This window comes from Patiria miniata, unplaced genomic scaffold (assembly GCF_015706575.1).
Source record: "Patiria miniata isolate m_02_andy unplaced genomic scaffold, ASM1570657v1 HiC_scaffold_7, whole genome shotgun sequence".
Taxonomy (NCBI): domain Eukaryota; kingdom Metazoa; phylum Echinodermata; class Asteroidea; order Valvatida; family Asterinidae; genus Patiria; species Patiria miniata.
The window spans coordinates 46,790,579-46,806,789 of record NW_024037074.1 but is presented as its reverse complement, the minus strand read 5'-3'; the positions used below and the strand labels follow the sequence as shown (position 1 = coordinate 46,806,789).

Sequence of the window (16,211 nt, the reverse complement as noted above, 5' to 3'; positions counted from 1 at the left end):
TTCATATTTTGTTTTCTCTGAAATGTCAAAAAAAAAAATTCTCTTATCGTGGCTGCATGGATTTTTATGAAGATTCTAGCATCGCACGCTTGATCTCAAAAACCCCAAACACAGGCAAAGCACACTGATTGGTCTGTCTGTTCTGGGGTGTAAAACTTATTCGGCCAATGAGATGGCAAGAAGCAGACGACCACATTTACGGTGATCCTGCAAATCCTAGAGCGCAATTCCCGCACCGGCAAATGTATCCATCAAAATAAAGGAAACACTTTTTAATGAACAAAAAGAATTTGAAGTCTCTTTTCTTCCTTTTCGAAGTTCTCTCATGAATTTTTTGAGTCGTTTTGTCAGTATACATGTAGAAGTAATATTTTACGTCAAATGTTTGACAAGATAATAAAATATGCTCAAAATAAACGCTCTTAAGCCCGATTCATACTCGGCGCGGAAGCGAAAGCGAACGCGAATTTACGTCATGGCAAGTATTCCCACTTCGAATTCGTAAAAGTTGAACATAATTATTTCAATTCAGGCGAATTTCGCCCCATTCGCATGAGGTATGAGCCAGACTTTACAACGCGAAAATATATTGATACTCTTAGATCAATATTAGGAAAGTAGGAAACGAAAAATCTCGCATATTTATTTCTTATCGGGAAAAACAAGATATGATATTGTTTTAAGTACAATGTACTGAAGTTTTGAGGTTCGAGCTACTATCAAGTTAAAGTTGTGAGTAAGGTTTCCAAATCATTCCACAATAATAGGTCTTGTCGGTAATTCTGTCCATCTGCTTGTTTGTTTTGTCTTGACAAATTAGGACTATTTTTTTTCAAAATTTGCATAACAGAAAATAAGGATAAAGTATCGACTATTAGCATCATTCTTTACATGCACATCACTATAGGGCTACGGTTTGCAAAAAGGCAATAACAATCTTCTATAAAACAGTATCAAATAGAATGCTTCTGAAGTTCTTTCTTAGAAAAAGCCCATTGATGAAGTTAATTTCTTTTATATACTTTTAAATATAACAGCTAAATTTGTATAACCTTACATAAAGGGCCAAAGTATATCAAAAGTATCTTCCAGAATGCTTCTGAAGTTCTTCTCTTATAGAAAAAAACCAATGAAAATAATTTCTTTATACACATGTACTTTTAAATTAAAAAAATCTTCGTCTTCACGCAGTTCATTCAGAAGACATGACTCAAATATTGTCACTTCTTGATCAATAGAAATGAAGCCTTTTGCAATTTGAAGATCACTGGCTCTTGTTTTGAATACAGGAAAGTTCTACGGAGAAGGTAACTCTGCCACGAAAATCAGCATCTTTCAAACACTTTGTACAAGTCTGGCAGATTGGCAATTTGGAGTACGTTTGCATCTTGGGCGAAAGTCTTTGGAGGCAAGAGCAGTGCTTTTAAGGCGGGATAGACGACGTGCTCGATGGTCCACCTCCAGTTGTAAGTTGGCATAGTCGCTTGACTAGTAGAGGCAGTAGGTTCCTACACAGACAAACCAAAAATAAAATATTATCAACAGAACAAGACCAATTCTGACAAAATAATTTCTTTAAAACAAGGCTACGAAGCAAAAATCGTTGAGATATTCTGACCTCTTCTTTTCCGTCTTTTTCTTCAAGACGAATGTTTTTGTGGATTCCGTAGAAGAGGCCACACTCCCTGGCCAAACTTTCGAAGCACTCTTTCTCAGAATCCCACTCAACCTGTCAAATGAGGATGGAAAAGGAAAACAACTGAAGAATGCACATTATGATTACAAGCGATCGTAAAGAATTCTTAAATTTCTTGCATGCATGTATTTTTTTTTTCATTTCTACTGTTCGAAGGAGCATCTCAGAAATGTCTGTTAATTGGGATTGCTAGATCCGTCTGTTTAAAAAAAATGTTTGGGTTTAAGGGTATATTTGTCTCACCTCCGTGGCCAGTCGGAGTACAAACATTGGCAGTCTATCTAGAGCTGGGATGTAGTCATCAAGTAACAAGGGTATTGTGCATAGGTTACCCTCCTGCCAAGAAAAAAAAATGAAAAAAAAATGTTGCAACCTGACGCCACTTTTTCTTCATATATCATCTCAACGACAGTCATTCATTGCACAAATGATGATAAGACATGAATCTGGGACTGAGAAACATTTCCAATTTTGTTAGGAAATACTTAGAAAATGTTCTTGACTCTTCATAGACTTTGTACACAATCACGGAAGTGGCATGAGGTTGCAACATTCCCCCCCCCCCCAAAAAAAAATCCCATTTTATTCATGGAATGTTGGGTCAAAGTATTGGATTGTAGGATTCAACATCAGGCTGAGACTGCAGTGCTGGTGTCCTTGGGCAAGACACATTACGACTACTTTTCCATATAATTGCTTATAACACAGTTTCTGAGTTCACATCCTTACCCAGTCCATTTTTTTATCAAGGGAATAAACATATGCTTGGCCTGTTTCAAACGTACGGCCAAGCACATATATGTATTCCCATTCATAAATACCTTTGAGTCAAAAAGTCAAAACAAGTCAAAATTGTAAATTTTACTTCATGTTTTTTTTAAACACCCCTCTAGCTATGCCATGGTTTGTGCCTCTCACAAGTAGTCGTAAACATCTCCTTATATGGAGATTGGTGCATGTGTGGCACGCACTGCGCGATGCGGTGCAGAACACGGCGGTGCTGGTGTAGTGTTTAAAACCAGTCAGTTTCAACCCCCCGTTTTATAACCACTCAGGTGACAGACTCTGGGTATGCAATGGGTATGTCCTACGTATTTATGAATATTTATTCAACAAGACTAAGCATGCCTAGTCCAGCTGGACCCAGACGTGTGACAGCTGGTCAGCCGGTCAGCCCCTGCTGTACAGCTTCAGTTGGTCAGTTTTAGTTGGTCAGTTTTAGTTGGTCAGTTTTAGTTGGACAGTCTCAGCTTGACAGCTCAGGACATTATTTTCAATCTGTGACTGATCAGGCACTCAGTCAGTGACTCGGTGAAAGTGTAGGTTATTATTTGTACTCAGTGACTCATTCAGTTTAGTCAGTCAGATCAGTCAGTAACTCTGGGCAAGCAAAAATTGTTACTTTTTACCTCATCGATCTGAAGAGAGAAGTAATCCCCAATCATCTCGGCCTTAGACTGTAGGAGGTCTAGGACATACTTGGCCAGCTGCTCCTTGGGACCATCATCTTCTGTCCAGCCACTTTCCTCCGAGTCTAAAGCTAGCATCGCCAGGTCATAGATGGAAGCAGGTGTCTGTAAGAAAGAAATGATCAATCCCAAAATGGAAGTCAGACCACATCAAGCAGCGCATCGACACAGTCAAGCTTTTTTCCAGAAGAGATTATGTTTCCCAGTTGCTTACAATAGATGTAGAAGTAAAGAGTAGCAAAACAGCAGCAACGTCTGTTTCAAGCCGACATGGCTCATCACACCAGTGTGTTAATCACTTGTTTCCTGGGCATTGAAGGACTGAAACATTTCTAATCCTGCTGGATTGGATGCCAAGGTAGGCCGTGTCCGAAACGGGCTTCCAGAGCTACGGCTACGTCTATTGTCAGCGCGTCCCAGCGTATTTTCAATGGGCGCGGACCTAGACCTAGCTCTAGACAGTTGATTCGGATGCAGCCTTATTTCTAATGCAGATACCCTTCCTTGGTGGATAAGGTTATTGGAGTAAAGTGGCTTGCCCAAGGACACAATATAAGACCAGGTTGATATTCATCTCTGGTTTTCAGAGTGTGAAATAACTGAGAATATTTCTAATCCATCTGCGTGGGATGCCAGTCCACGACAGGTTACTCCCAATTTAATACTGGTAGGAATTTATACTCCTGGGTGGATTGGGACCAAAAAACATCTTTAAGTAGTAGAGAATTTCCAGACTGACTTACAGAGAGTCTCATGATGCCGCAATTCCCGAAATCAAAGATCATGAGTTGGTAGAACAGTTCCCGGCTGAGCTTGACAGTGTTAACGAGGTAGAGTTTAGTCTGGTGCTGAATCAGCGCATGCTCAGCGTTGACAAGACCCACAAACGTGTGGTGATGAAACACATCTCTCAAACCTGGAAGGGAGCAAGACCAAATTACTTTGCTACAGCTGGCATGTCCACATGTGCTTAGGCAAGCAGCTGAATAGATGTCACAGTATTTCTCAAGAACATTTTCAAAGCAACTTTCCACAATTCTACCAAATTTAAAAGAATAAGTTTTACCTTGATGCATTTCATCCTCGATCAGCTGCTGAATGGACAAGACACTGGTGAGGCGGATTTCTCGGTGATGGTGACCTTGACCCCCACGGCGACCTTTCAGTGACCTCTGACCTGATGTCTTCACATCCCCGGCCTCTTTTGGACTGTTTTCAACTGGAGGTTTCCTAAGATGGAAAAAAAATTAAAAAGATAAATTAATAACAGAGAAACATATTTAAAATGCTTATCATATTTCCATTTACAAAAAAAACGACTTGGTGCTGGAAAGCAAAATTTTGATTGAATCTAGATTTTTGGAAATCTTGTGAAATCATTTCTTCACCTTGCAGAAGATGTCGAGGGTTTTTCTCCATCGTCAGTTTCCATTGGCTCATCGACTTGGTTTTCTGAACTCGTACTTGGTGCTGCATTCCCACTACAACCTTGTTGCCTGTCTCTGTCCATTTCATCTGCGAGCAAAAAAAAAAAAAAAATCAATTATAAAGACATGAGAAATTGCATTGAAACTAAACAAAAGACAAAATCTTCGGATGGGATGAACTCCTGGGCCCAATTTCACTGAGCTGCTAAGCAGAGAATGTCGCTTAGCAGATTTAAGTGCTAAGCACAAATGAGCTGCAATACACATTGCATGGTATTTTGGCTGGTAACCCATTTTTGCTTTATTTTCCGTGCTTAGCAAAATTCTCCAGGATGGTTTTCCGGATGTTAATACAAAATCCACAAGTGTGCAGTAATATTTCTTGACTAACTGCTCACCTGTAGTTGACTGCGTCTTCATTCTGGGTAGGAAGGCTTCCAGTTTCTGGGCCTTGTCGTCTGTCCGGACCATCTGATGGGCGTAGACTGTTGAGGAGGTAGCGTTGCCAGAGGGTGTCTCGGAGGATTTCTGGGTGATATCGGAGATGGGGACCGGAGCGCTGGGCAACAGAGCCTGGAGAATAGTTTACGATGGTCAATACTTTTAATAAAGATGAGGATATTTCTACTCTACTGGGGATTGGGGGGGGGGGGTAAAAATGGCAAACTGCAAATAAATAGATCAACATATTACATGTTCATTTGTCTCATGAACACTGCCACCTAGTTTTTAGACGGAGCACAAGTTTGGGACTCCAAGTATTTATTTGAATTTCTTGGGGTCGAAATATTTCATGCTATTGGCCCCTGGCACCAACAAAAGAGGGTGTATTTTTACCACTGTTGAGAGCCCCGAGGACAAGACACACAGCGTGTGCGTACTGTACTGTACTGGTTCGCGTCTGCAGTACGCACAACTTCATGAATGTGCCATACATATTAGCCACAGCATCTTCGCCTAAGCGTCAGGCGTCGTCGGTACGAGAATACGTTCGAATTCAACTTGCGATGGTCTCCCAGACTAATCCCTGCCCCTAATAACTTTGGATCACTTCTGATGCCCAAGTTTTGAATACTTTTCCTTCATTTTACCAGGTAGTTGATCAGGCAAAGTCGACCAACCCCTGAAAATTGTTTTTAATGAGTCTTCTCCTGATAATCGATCGACCCACCTGGGTGAAGTACGTCCTGGAAGCGTTGGATCCCAGAAGTTTCTGCTCGATGCTTTTCTGGATGTCCTCAATGATTGCCTCCTCGTGTAAGAAGTGAACTTCTTGCTTTGTTGGGTGAACATTCACATCGACGTTATGTGGGGAAATCTCAAGACTGTACGAAAAATGAAAAAACGATAATTTGAAAGAATTATGGAATCCATGTAACACCTCGGGAAAAAATAATGAAATTTCAATGAATTGATTCTCTGCCTTACCTTAGATACAGGAATGGATGGGTATTCTTTGGAAGGTAAGTTGCATAAACGCTCTCGATGGCTTTGCGCAAACTTGAAGATTCAACCAGGCGATCTACAACAAAGCACAAAATTAAATCCGGCTTTAAATTAAAATACAGAACACTTTTCCTCAACATTAATCAATGTTTCTATCAATGTATGTTAAATGGTAAGTTTGGATGCTACTTTTACGACACAACCATCAAGTCCAAAATCTGGAATGAGAAGAAAAATGTGGAAGAAGGAAAGGATTACGCTGAACTTACGATTGATGAAGAGGAGGAAGATACATTTCTTGACGGAGTAATTGGCATTGGAGATGAAACCACGGAGCTTGAAGGCAAGTTTGCTGTTTTCTGTTTCAATTTCTAAGACTTCCCTGTCAATAAAGAATATTGGGTATGGAATATGGAATTAAAAATCATTTAAACACGGGGAAATTCATAGGAAAACAAACTAAAGACTGCCGGTTATTAAAGTCCAGAGTTTGATATTAGTTTGATAAAAAATTTGATACGGTCAGACATCGGACAAGTACTGACAAAAATAAGTTTGTCTGAAATCTTTGTACTTAAAAGTGTGCAGTCCAAAAGTGAAGAACACCTTTAAAATGATGAAAATAAGACAATTTTTTGTCAACATAGTTTGTATGGCCTAATTTCAAACTGGAGATCAAAGAGAAAGATACCTTGCCACTGACGGACCGTAGATGGTTCTGATATTGTCCAGGGTGGATGCGTTCTGCACCGTTCTGACGTCGGCTGAACTTTCTCCTTGCTGTGGGTGTTACAAAAACAAAACTCTTCAAACTAAGCGGACTTAATTTTGGATGTATAGAGCTCATGAGACCTGATGATGATTGGACTTTTGATTAACTTGTGATAGGACTGTGATTTGACTTGTGATTGACTGGTGATTGACTGGTGATTGACTTGTGATTGACTTGTGACTGACTTGTGATTGCTTTATGATCTGCGTTGTGATTGACTTGTGATTGGATTGTGATTGGCTTGTGATTGACGTGATTTGATTAGTGATTGACTTGTGATTGACTTGTGATTGACTAATGATTGACTTGTGATTTGACCTGTGATTGACCTGTGATTGACTTGTGATTGACTTGTGATTGACTTGTGATTGACTCTTGATTCAACCAATTACAACTCTAGTTAGTGTTGTAGATAGCGCACACTGACTAAAAACATGTGCTATTTTGTTGCAGAACATTTTAGAAGCGCCAAGTTAAAGTATTACCTTTTTCAACGTGAACGCAATACCGGAGTTGTGGATAGCGTAGCGGCTTACAACCTCAGCGATTTTGTTGTGTTCTTCGCTCGCACTCTTCAACGCTTTCCTTCTTGTGTTCACGTTGTAAAACAGATCTTCAACCTGTAACAAAATCAATCAAACATAAACGTAATTTTAAATATCTCTTTCAAAACCTAGAATTCAAGTCTTGATGACTGTTTTATGAAAAATGATATTGCTTTAATTTTGACCAATCTTTTGGGGTTTATTGAATACAAGAAACATTGTGATACTAAACATTGCAACCTTAAGTCTAAAAACTGCAACTTAAAGTTGCAACATCAGGCAAACTTACAGTGATTTGTGTTCCCTTGTTGCCAGCGCAAGGCTTGATCGGTGCTTTCAGCTTGCCATCAGCGTAATTACCCCTGTCAAGACAATCAAAATGTGGTAATCTCGGATTTGAAAAAAAGGGATGTTGTTTTTCAAATATTGAATCAGCATGTCTTCCTTACTCCTAACCACCTCCAACCCTTCAAAATCCAACTGCATATTTTGTTGGAATCTGTTGGAGTGAGGACTGCACTAGTAAACTGATTATGCTTTACATGGGGTCAGGCGTACCACCATAATCAGAGTCCAACAGTTTGGGTGTTGAGTTTACCAAATGGTGTTGGATTTTGCAAGAGTGAGGAAGGTTCCCAGTAATCACTGAAGGAGTTAAGGTAAAACAAGAAAGATCTCAACAAGGATCTTAATGTTCAAAACACCTTGGAACGCAACCTTACTTGTAGGCACATTTGGAATCTTCCGTTCTTGTTGTGATGGTCACATGGGCGACATGACTGATGCTTGCGAGTGCCTGACAGGGGGGGGGGGGGGGGGGAGGAAAAAGAAAATTGAGAAACTTCAAGCAGGCATCCTAGATTTGCCATACCAGGAACTCAAGACAGAACAATGGCATCTTGTCCAAGTTTTAGCTCCTTCTTCTAAATTTGATACTCAATAAATAAAGGATGATCTGTGCCCCCCAAAAAGTCTACAGAAACAAAAATGTCTATTCAACAATTAAATCATGATGACATTTTCCTCATTATAGAAAAAAAGAACCCAAATTGTGTTTTTTAATCTCACCTCACCACGGAAGCCATAGGTTGCAATGTTATTCAGATCCTCAAACTGCCGTAACTTGCTAGTGGTGAAGCGCTCACACACAATTTCCATGTCATCTTTCTGCAACAAAAAACAAGGAAATTAGAATCCACTTTCTTTGAAACTACTCAAGTAATGAAAACTAAACCTTAACCCTAAGCCTCATGCTCTTTGCAAAGTGGAGGATTTTGCAGGATTGAGGCTATATGGCAAAAATGTGTAGGTGATTTTGGAGGATGCACTGTATCAAGGTCTTGGGCCGGACCTTGCGTTGTTTATGCTCAGCTGTGCATAAAGTTAGGCCTAGATTATACTTGAAATCCTCCAAACTGCTCCAGGACGTCGCTGGCTCTGCCTCAAAATATTGACAGTGATTGCTGGAGGATTTTGCAGGATTGAGGCAGTGGTCACCCCTCCAAGTCCAAGGACCACATTCAAGAAATAACGGAGGATTTTTCAGGATTGAGGCTGTTTTGCAAACAGTTTTTACATGGAGGCAGTTGGAGGATTTTTGCAGGACTGAGGTTGCATCCTAGCAAAAATGCCCAGGGAGTTTGGGTTAATGATTGACCAACCTGAATTCCCGTTCCGTTATCTTGTATCTGCAATAGTTTCATGCCGCCAGACTTCACCGTGATTTGTATGCTGGTAGCCTGGGCATCCAAGCTAGAAGTAAACCAAGTAAATATCGACAAGTTTCACTTCTGCTGACAACTCCGAGGTATAAACTCAGACAAAAACCAAAACAACACTTACAAAATCTAGACCTACTTACTGCAGAGCCACACTATGTAATTGAACCAACATTGGGCTTAGTCCATCTGGTACCTGGACAATTTGGAAGAAGTCCAAATTGATATGGGCCCAGTTAGGAACAAGTCCCAAGTTAGTCCAAGTCCAAGTTGGTCTGAATCCCAAGTAGTGTCTACGGGGCCAAGTTGATTTGGTCCATGTTGGAAATGCACCCAACTGATCCGAGTCATTGCTGATTTGAGTCCAAGTTGATATGGGCCCAATTAGGAACAAGTCCCAAGTTGGTCCAATCCAAGTTGGTCTGAATCCAAATCGGATTATTCCAAGTTGGTGAGGCAATTCATGTGAATGCAATTTCCACCAAGCCTAAGACTGGGCCCAAATCACAGAGGTTATATTACAAAAAAACTAGAGAGCACACTCGCTGTACTCGCACGTACCAAAAAGCGTGCACAGCCTTAAATATAGCACTCTGTGCGCGTGTGCGTGTGTACACCTTATTATTACACCTTGCACGTGGAGACTGAGTGCACTTGGGAATTTTACAATCGTGCTGTGTTCTAACTATAACTCTGCGGACGTGATTGTTTCACCTAAAGTATGGCAGCCGCGCGTCCGTGTCAGCACATCCGCGTGTGCGCCTGGTATATTACTATTATTTTTATTATTATTAATCATTTCTGGTAATAAAACCAAGGATTCCTGAAAAGCGCCCTAGGCACTGTAGCTTGCAAGCCTGAAGAAACCTGTGGAGAGAAGACAATGAGAAGAAGTTACAGTTTTAGAGGTGGGAGGAAAAGCCCAAAAGAACATTTTGGGGAAAACCCACGGAATCAGGCAGGGACTGAAAACCCAATCCACATATTGGCCCAAGGCGGGATTCGAACCCTGGTCACAGCGGTGGAAGGCGAGGAAAGTACCTCTACGCCAACCTGAGTGCGCTCTCTAGATTTTGAAATATAACTCCATGGGCCAAGTGGACTTAGACCGGCAGTTATACATGGGTTTGCAGGAAGTGGATTTGGCTGCCTTCATAGTGTTACTACAAGCTGTAGCCATTTGGTTGGAAATCCAACTTGGTTTCGGTCTGGGTCAATGTTGGTCTTCGTGATAAGTGTTATTCTAACTTGGTCATATCAAGTTTGCAGTTGGGTTGTGTCATGTTGACTCTCACCAGTTTTCAATCATCTCTTTGAGGGCATTGGCCGGTCGCTGGATGACCTCACCAGCCGCGATTCGGTTCACAACTGTCTCGTCAAGTTTCATGATTGGCCTGGCTGCCATGGTAACAACTCGTCACTCCCTGTCAGCTGAAAAATACAAGTGAAAACTGTGAACACGAATAGGATCTTTGAAAATCAACCTTTCTGAATGAAACCCACCTTCCGAGTATAGTTGGAATGATTGCAATAAATTCTTTGTTTTGTTTATTTTCAAACCCTCAACTTTGGAAAGCAATTATCCCCTTAAATGTGGCCAATTTACTGGACTACCTCCGCAAATAAAGGCCACACTTGGAACATGTACTGATGTAGGCCTACCCGAACATGTAGAACTTTGTCAAATTTGGATTTTCACATTTAGACTTTATTTGTAGTTTATTTATGCTATAGAACTAGAAGCATACTCGCCCTCTTGATAGCGATATAAAATTTAGGCCTATCCCCCTTTTTCAGACATCTCTACTTTTTGTGTAATTTCGTGTGGAAATTTAGATACGCAAACATGTTCGCACGAACCTGGAAATTACACAAAATATAGATTTCTGAAAAAGGGGGATGAATTAAAGAGAAAGCACTTTAGCTTACAATTGTAAAGCCAATTTAATGTTTTCAATGAGGGGAAGAATTCCATACACAGACATCATCACCACCACTGGCACTTTTTCCATGCATCACAGCAATCACTTGTCATGTCACTTGTCAGAAAAAGCAGAATTTTGCAGGGAAAGTTTTGAAGCATTTTACCCGTTTTACCGTTTACTGAGAAAACCAGTCTGTTTTGTGCATAGGGTGTCAAGTGATATGTCCAGGTGTCATGGAACTCTTTCCGAATGAATACCTAGAAGAATAGAAATGAATCACTGAAGCTTGAAGTGAAGAACATGCAGAATCGTCGCCCAAAAACTGTGTAGGCCTAGGTACTATATAGCGCGCGGTTCGTTCGTTATAGGCTAGATGCATATTTACGAACGAACCGCGCGCTATTGAAGCGCGCCCTCTATTGACAAACAAACAAATAGGGAGTGACACTGTCTGGGAATTCCCCCAGTGAGAAATCAGTATTGTCTCATGACCAGTCGGTGAGCAACACAACAGATGATGATGTGGCAAACATTTCCTCCATGATCTCTCTCTGAAGCGGGCTAGAGGAGCGTTCTCTGCCGAAATCTGAGTCCCTGGCCTCTTATTTCAGCTACATCGAGCGTCATTTTCACAGTTTGCAACTATTTTCTGTATTTTTTTTTATTGAAAACTAAATTTATAAATGCAGCGCCAGTTGACCATAGCGTTCTTCTAGTCCGAGTAACTTGGACCCAGTGAGTTATCGCCTTTTTTAACATTGGTCTGGCGACTTGGACCAAACTTATCGCCTTTTTAACATTCGGACATGGTCTGGCGATCGCCAGTCCATGTCCGAATGTTAAAAAAGGCGATAAGTTGGGTCCAAGTTACTCGGACTAGCATTCTTCAATATGCAATATGTTCTTTTAATTTTTAAGACTAAAAGTGTAAAACCAATTGTCCAGCTCCAATGCTGCCTGTTTATTACTAGTTATTCATTTTCATCTAAAAAACTTGTGTTTCGTATGTTGTAGACTACTGACTAGTACCAGACTAATATAGACTAGTACCAGATGTTTCTCTTGACATAGACCCGTGAACGTGGCGCTGTATACAATGCCACAAGCTTCCCTCGGGTAAATACAAGCGAAAGCATTCTATCTTTTGATCCACTACATATAACCATGTATAATTTTGCCCATAGGTGAATCACTTACTTGTTGGGCTTCTTAAATTTACGCGAGTGTTGGATCTGTCATTGCCAAGAAATTTGATGTAAAGTACGGCACAACTTTGTCACAATGAATGTTTTCAAAATGATCAGAAAATCAAAGACAGGCATGACACTCTGGTACCCCGAGCTCCGCATGCGCAAAACAGTAGGAGTATCGCCAGTGGGTAACTGTCTTGCATGGCAGGATGACCGTAATACCATATACAATTCTGCTAAATCCACTTCGAAAGTCTGCCAAATCACCCAGTATATATTGCTGTTCCATTGTGCAAGGGTTTGTTTCAGGGATCTTTCAAAAAATGAAGGTTTTTCAAACCAAATGTGCAATATTTCTCTAATCTTTTTCATTTTCCTTCATCTTCATAATTCTGCCGAAAAAAATATTCTGCTGATTTTCTGTACAACTCATTTTTGTATGCAAATATTCTGTCAAATGTAGCCGAAATTCGGCTAGAACGGTCACTCCATCTTAGTAACCGCGGATCACAATAGAGTGCTTTTACTATAGACTGAAGCGTGGCTATGTATATAGCCACGTTCACGGGTCTACTCTTGACACAATTGTTTGATGCAGAGTTGGACTGGTTGTTTCATTTGCCAGTCTATTTTCTTGTATTACTAAACATTTTTTCACTATCTTACCTTTTGGGCCTCTCATTCATGAAATTCTGAGTCCCAAATTTTCGGACTAGGTAAGCCCATCACATGTACATCATTTTTGATATTATATTGCCAACTTATCACATCGAGCGGACGCATAGCCTAGTGGATAGCACACTTGCCTTGCAAAAATGCCACTTGATTTTGAGTCCCAGCACGTCCGTTGTTTTTTAAACTTAATTATTTTTGTGTCTCAAAAGATAAGAATTGTCTTCTGTTATTGTTATAAAATCAAGTGCTACATTATTTAATTGCAGATGGGGGAGTATTCATCTTTTTCTGATTCGTTGCTCTGGAGGATTTAATTTTTTTTTAATGAAGGCCAGGGAAATAAAGTCAGAAATTGCAATAGGTCTGATTCCCTTTGTAACTAAAGTCACAATGACAGTTTTAGCACTGAACCAGATGAACATTCGTCACGGTAAATATTTCTAAGTAAAAAAAACGGTCACTACGCATTTTTCAGTGCAGTGCCGGTACAGCACTGAAAACAACCGGGGACTGGTCCATGGTCAAATATCCACTGCCAATGAAATAATGTGTGCAACATGTTAAAGATGAGAGGCTAACCCCATGCTCTTAAAAATGTGAAAGTTTTTCTCCTCACAAAGTTTCAATTTGTATGTGTTACCATCTTTCAAATCACCAGTACATGTTGATAGTGCATTCTTTACCTTACAAGATGTTCAGTATAATTAGCAAACATTGTTGTTCATATAGCATAATCCCTTTTTTATATTGCAGATGAGGTCCTGAGACCTCAGTGAAGCCACTATGGATAATAGTCCACGTAAACCAAAGTCAGAGAAAAAGTGGATGATCCAGTTCAGCGACTCTGGGTCAGATGATGAGATGGAGGAGAGGGAAGAGGAAGAAGATGAAGGTAATGAAACAGGAAACTAAGGATGTGAGACTAGGATGTTTTAAAGACCAAAGAAATCAAAATTACTCCAGAAATTTTCTAAAATGTTTGTGGAACCCAAATTTTTAAAAAGGGACCTGGTATTTATGCCTTCCAGTTTTATTTAAAAGAAAATCAGTGATGCTCATAAACCTGTTTAAGTTACAAAGCATTGCAGACACCTTAGTACTTGATCATATCCCACGAAGTTTAATTTAATTATTTTTTCAATGAGCAGCAACTTTCTATTAAGGTCAACCAGGGTGTACACAGTTTATTGTGGTTAATGTTTTTAATATGTCTTAGGGTAAAGATCATTTGCCATGTTAAAATGTTTGAACGGATCGCGAAAACTTTGCTAAACGTTTTTAACAAACTCAATGTGTATTCTCATCCTTACAGGAGACGGTGAGGAAATCGAGAAGGAAATGGGAGAAAGTACAGTGGTACAGATTTATGGTATAGATGTACACTCCAAGGCGACTTGGTCAGTCCTGAAAAGCTACATCAGCCAGCACGCAGAAGGCTTGAAGGAAGAGGGGGAGGACACACTGCTGCCAACGCAACCAATGACTCTTCACTTTGAGTCTCAGGCAGCTGCTCAAAAAGCCTGCTCTGTTTTATCAAATCTAATGGGTCCCAGTAGCAATGAGATTAAGTTTGAGATTCTCAACACGGAGGGAATCCAGAATGCCTACGATGTGGGACAACAGCCTGCAGTCGAAGAAGCCACAGGTAAGACCAAGAAGCCTGGGCCAAGGGTACGGCACCGGAAGCCAAGGGAAAGAGAGCGAAAGAAACGAGTATCTGGGGATGGTCTTGATCCAACATCATCAGCAACTCTTGAGGTGATCAACGTTGGCATTAAGAAGGATGAATTTCAGAAGCTTCTCACTCAGCTTAAAATAACATGTCAAAGCTTATTTTGGAAGCAGCAACCTAATGGAAGTAAAGTCTTTCTCCAGTTTAGGAGACAAGAGGACGCAGATGCTACTCTAAAGATCTTGAATAACCTCTCTGTTGGTGCTGCTAACCAAAAACTGGTTGCAAAGATTGTCAAACCAGATTCAACAGGTGGCAAGGGCCTGGGACAGACTCCGGCAGGAGCAGCATCTCTATCAGAGCCATTTCAAAAAGGGCCTGCCAGAGCCTCAGCCGACAGATCTCAGAAAAACAACAGATACGGGAACAGCAGTAACAGAAGTTCCAGGGGTGGACACACAAGAGTTGTTGGAAAGCAGCCTGAACAGCATGGTCTGGATGGCACTTGCTCTAGTCATAGACAAACACGAGGCCCTGGACAGATGCCGAGAGGTCCAAGTAAAATTCCTTCTTTGATCGAATTACCTCTGCAGAAACCAGCAGGTCAACAAAGAGAAAGGAGCTCTGTCTGTGATGATGATGATGATGATGACAGGATAAGTGCTGTATCAACTGCGAGTAACGCCAGTGCTTCCCCAAAAGTCAATAGCATAGAAGTGACTAACATTGATCCAAGAGTAATCAACATTGGCTTTTGGCATTTCTTAAAAGATAATAGGATACCTGTCGAACATCTCGAATTTCAGACTACCATGACACAGGAACGATGTGCAGTCATCTACTTCGCTACTACAGAAGACACTAGAAGGTCACAAGAGTTTTTACATGGGCGTCGGATTTTTCCAGGAGGTCCTCGAATGCAAGCCAGCTTTATCACAACATCAAACTCAAATGACCATCGTAGGGTAGATGATGATGCAAATGACGGACAGGTCCGGGGTGCAACTGGAGGACCTCCTCAACACCCCTCTCCAGGAGGTTACAGAGGAAGGGGAGGGAGAGTTGGCAGAGGTGGCAGAGGTGGCAGAGGTGGCAGAGGTGGCAGAGGTAGATCACAAAACAGGCACAGGAAAGACGAGGATGAATCAGACAAGTTTTCTGAATGTAGTGAGACTGTGAGTGTCGCATCGAGGAAGAGTTTTGCAAGCTCCAATCGTGGAGGAAGACAATATGGCAAGTCCTCATCACTGTACATAACAAACATCGGGAAAGATTGCGACGAGGGGGAACTTTGTGGTTTCCTACAGTCTCTTGATTTAGAATGCGAATGTTTGGAGTTCAGACAATCCAAAACGACTGACACACAGTATGCTGTCATTCAGTTTCCAAATTGTAAGAAGGCAGGTGAGGGTAAGAAGGTTCTGGGTAGTGATGAATGGGTACTAGGGGGATCTCTAATTAAGGTCAGTTTCTTCTGGAAAAATGTCTCAAGAGGAGGAGGAGGTTCCTTGGCCACGCAGCTAAGTCAGCTAGAAGTTGAGGACGTCGACAGTCGGAGTAGTATCCATACATGGCTAGACAAAAGTGATGCCTCAGCGGGAATTGACTACAAAAACAGTACCAGGGGTCAAAGGGGGCGTGGTTATTCTCAGAGAGGTCATAGCGGTCAAAGAATG

The 16,211-nt window shown here is 41.0% G+C and overlaps 2 protein-coding genes across 6 annotated transcripts in view; one reads left to right on the top strand and one right to left on the bottom strand.

Moving 5' to 3' along the window:
* Window positions 1-609: 609 nt before the first annotated feature.
* Window positions 610-11,332, bottom strand: LOC119744772 (DNA mismatch repair protein Mlh1-like). Of its 5 annotated transcripts, none has more exons than XM_038220902.1 (19): window positions 11,256-11,332; window positions 10,369-10,504; window positions 9,017-9,107; window positions 8,424-8,522; window positions 8,078-8,151; window positions 7,645-7,717; window positions 7,296-7,430; window positions 6,730-6,818; window positions 6,308-6,420; window positions 6,021-6,114; window positions 5,764-5,917; window positions 4,991-5,165; window positions 4,554-4,680; window positions 4,232-4,395; window positions 3,909-4,081; window positions 3,106-3,270; window positions 1,940-2,032; window positions 1,619-1,729; window positions 610-1,508 (listed from the first exon to the last, which is right to left on the bottom strand). In XM_038220902.1, exons 2-19 carry the CDS (start codon window positions 10,476-10,478, stop codon window positions 1,326-1,328), a joined length of 2,223 nt encoding a protein of 740 aa, XP_038076830.1. In that variant the 5' UTR covers window positions 10,479-10,504; window positions 11,256-11,332; the 3' UTR covers window positions 610-1,325. The 5 variants fall into 5 exon arrangements, with proteins under 5 accessions (XP_038076830.1, XP_038076829.1, XP_038076827.1 ...); XM_038220901.1 differs by having other exon boundaries at window positions 10,369-10,506; window positions 11,266-11,282; XM_038220899.1 differs by lacking the exon at window positions 11,256-11,332 and adding an exon at window positions 11,171-11,249.
* Window positions 11,333-11,439: 107 nt separating this feature from the next.
* LOC119744775 (ATP-dependent RNA helicase DEAH12, chloroplastic-like) overlaps window positions 11,440-16,211 on the top strand; it is a 16,843-nt gene continuing 12,071 nt past the window's right edge. Inside the window, exons 1-3 of the mRNA XM_038220906.1 lie at window positions 11,440-11,733; window positions 13,617-13,755; window positions 14,176-16,119. Of these exons, the coding sequence (XP_038076834.1) occupies window positions 13,647-13,755; window positions 14,176-16,119 (2,053 nt within the window). The 5' untranslated portion in view covers window positions 11,440-11,733; window positions 13,617-13,646. The remainder of the gene's footprint in view (window positions 11,734-13,616; window positions 13,756-14,175; window positions 16,120-16,211) is intronic.

What these genes read in the sequence shown, in the direction of transcription:
- LOC119744772 (XM_038220902.1), bottom strand. Translation starts at nt 10,478, where the DNA reads ATGGCAGCCAGGCCAATCATGAAACTTGACGAGACAGTTGTGAACCGA. An exon ending in TTGCGTTCACGTTGAAAAAG is followed by an intron (nt 6,819 to 7,295) that starts GTAATACTTTAA and finishes TAACACCCACAG; the next exon opens with CAAGGAGAAAGTTCAGCCGA. An exon ending in GAAGACGCAGTCAACTACAG is followed by an intron (nt 4,681 to 4,990) that starts GTGAGCAGTTAG and finishes TTTTGCTCGCAG; the next exon opens with ATGAAATGGACAGAGACAGG.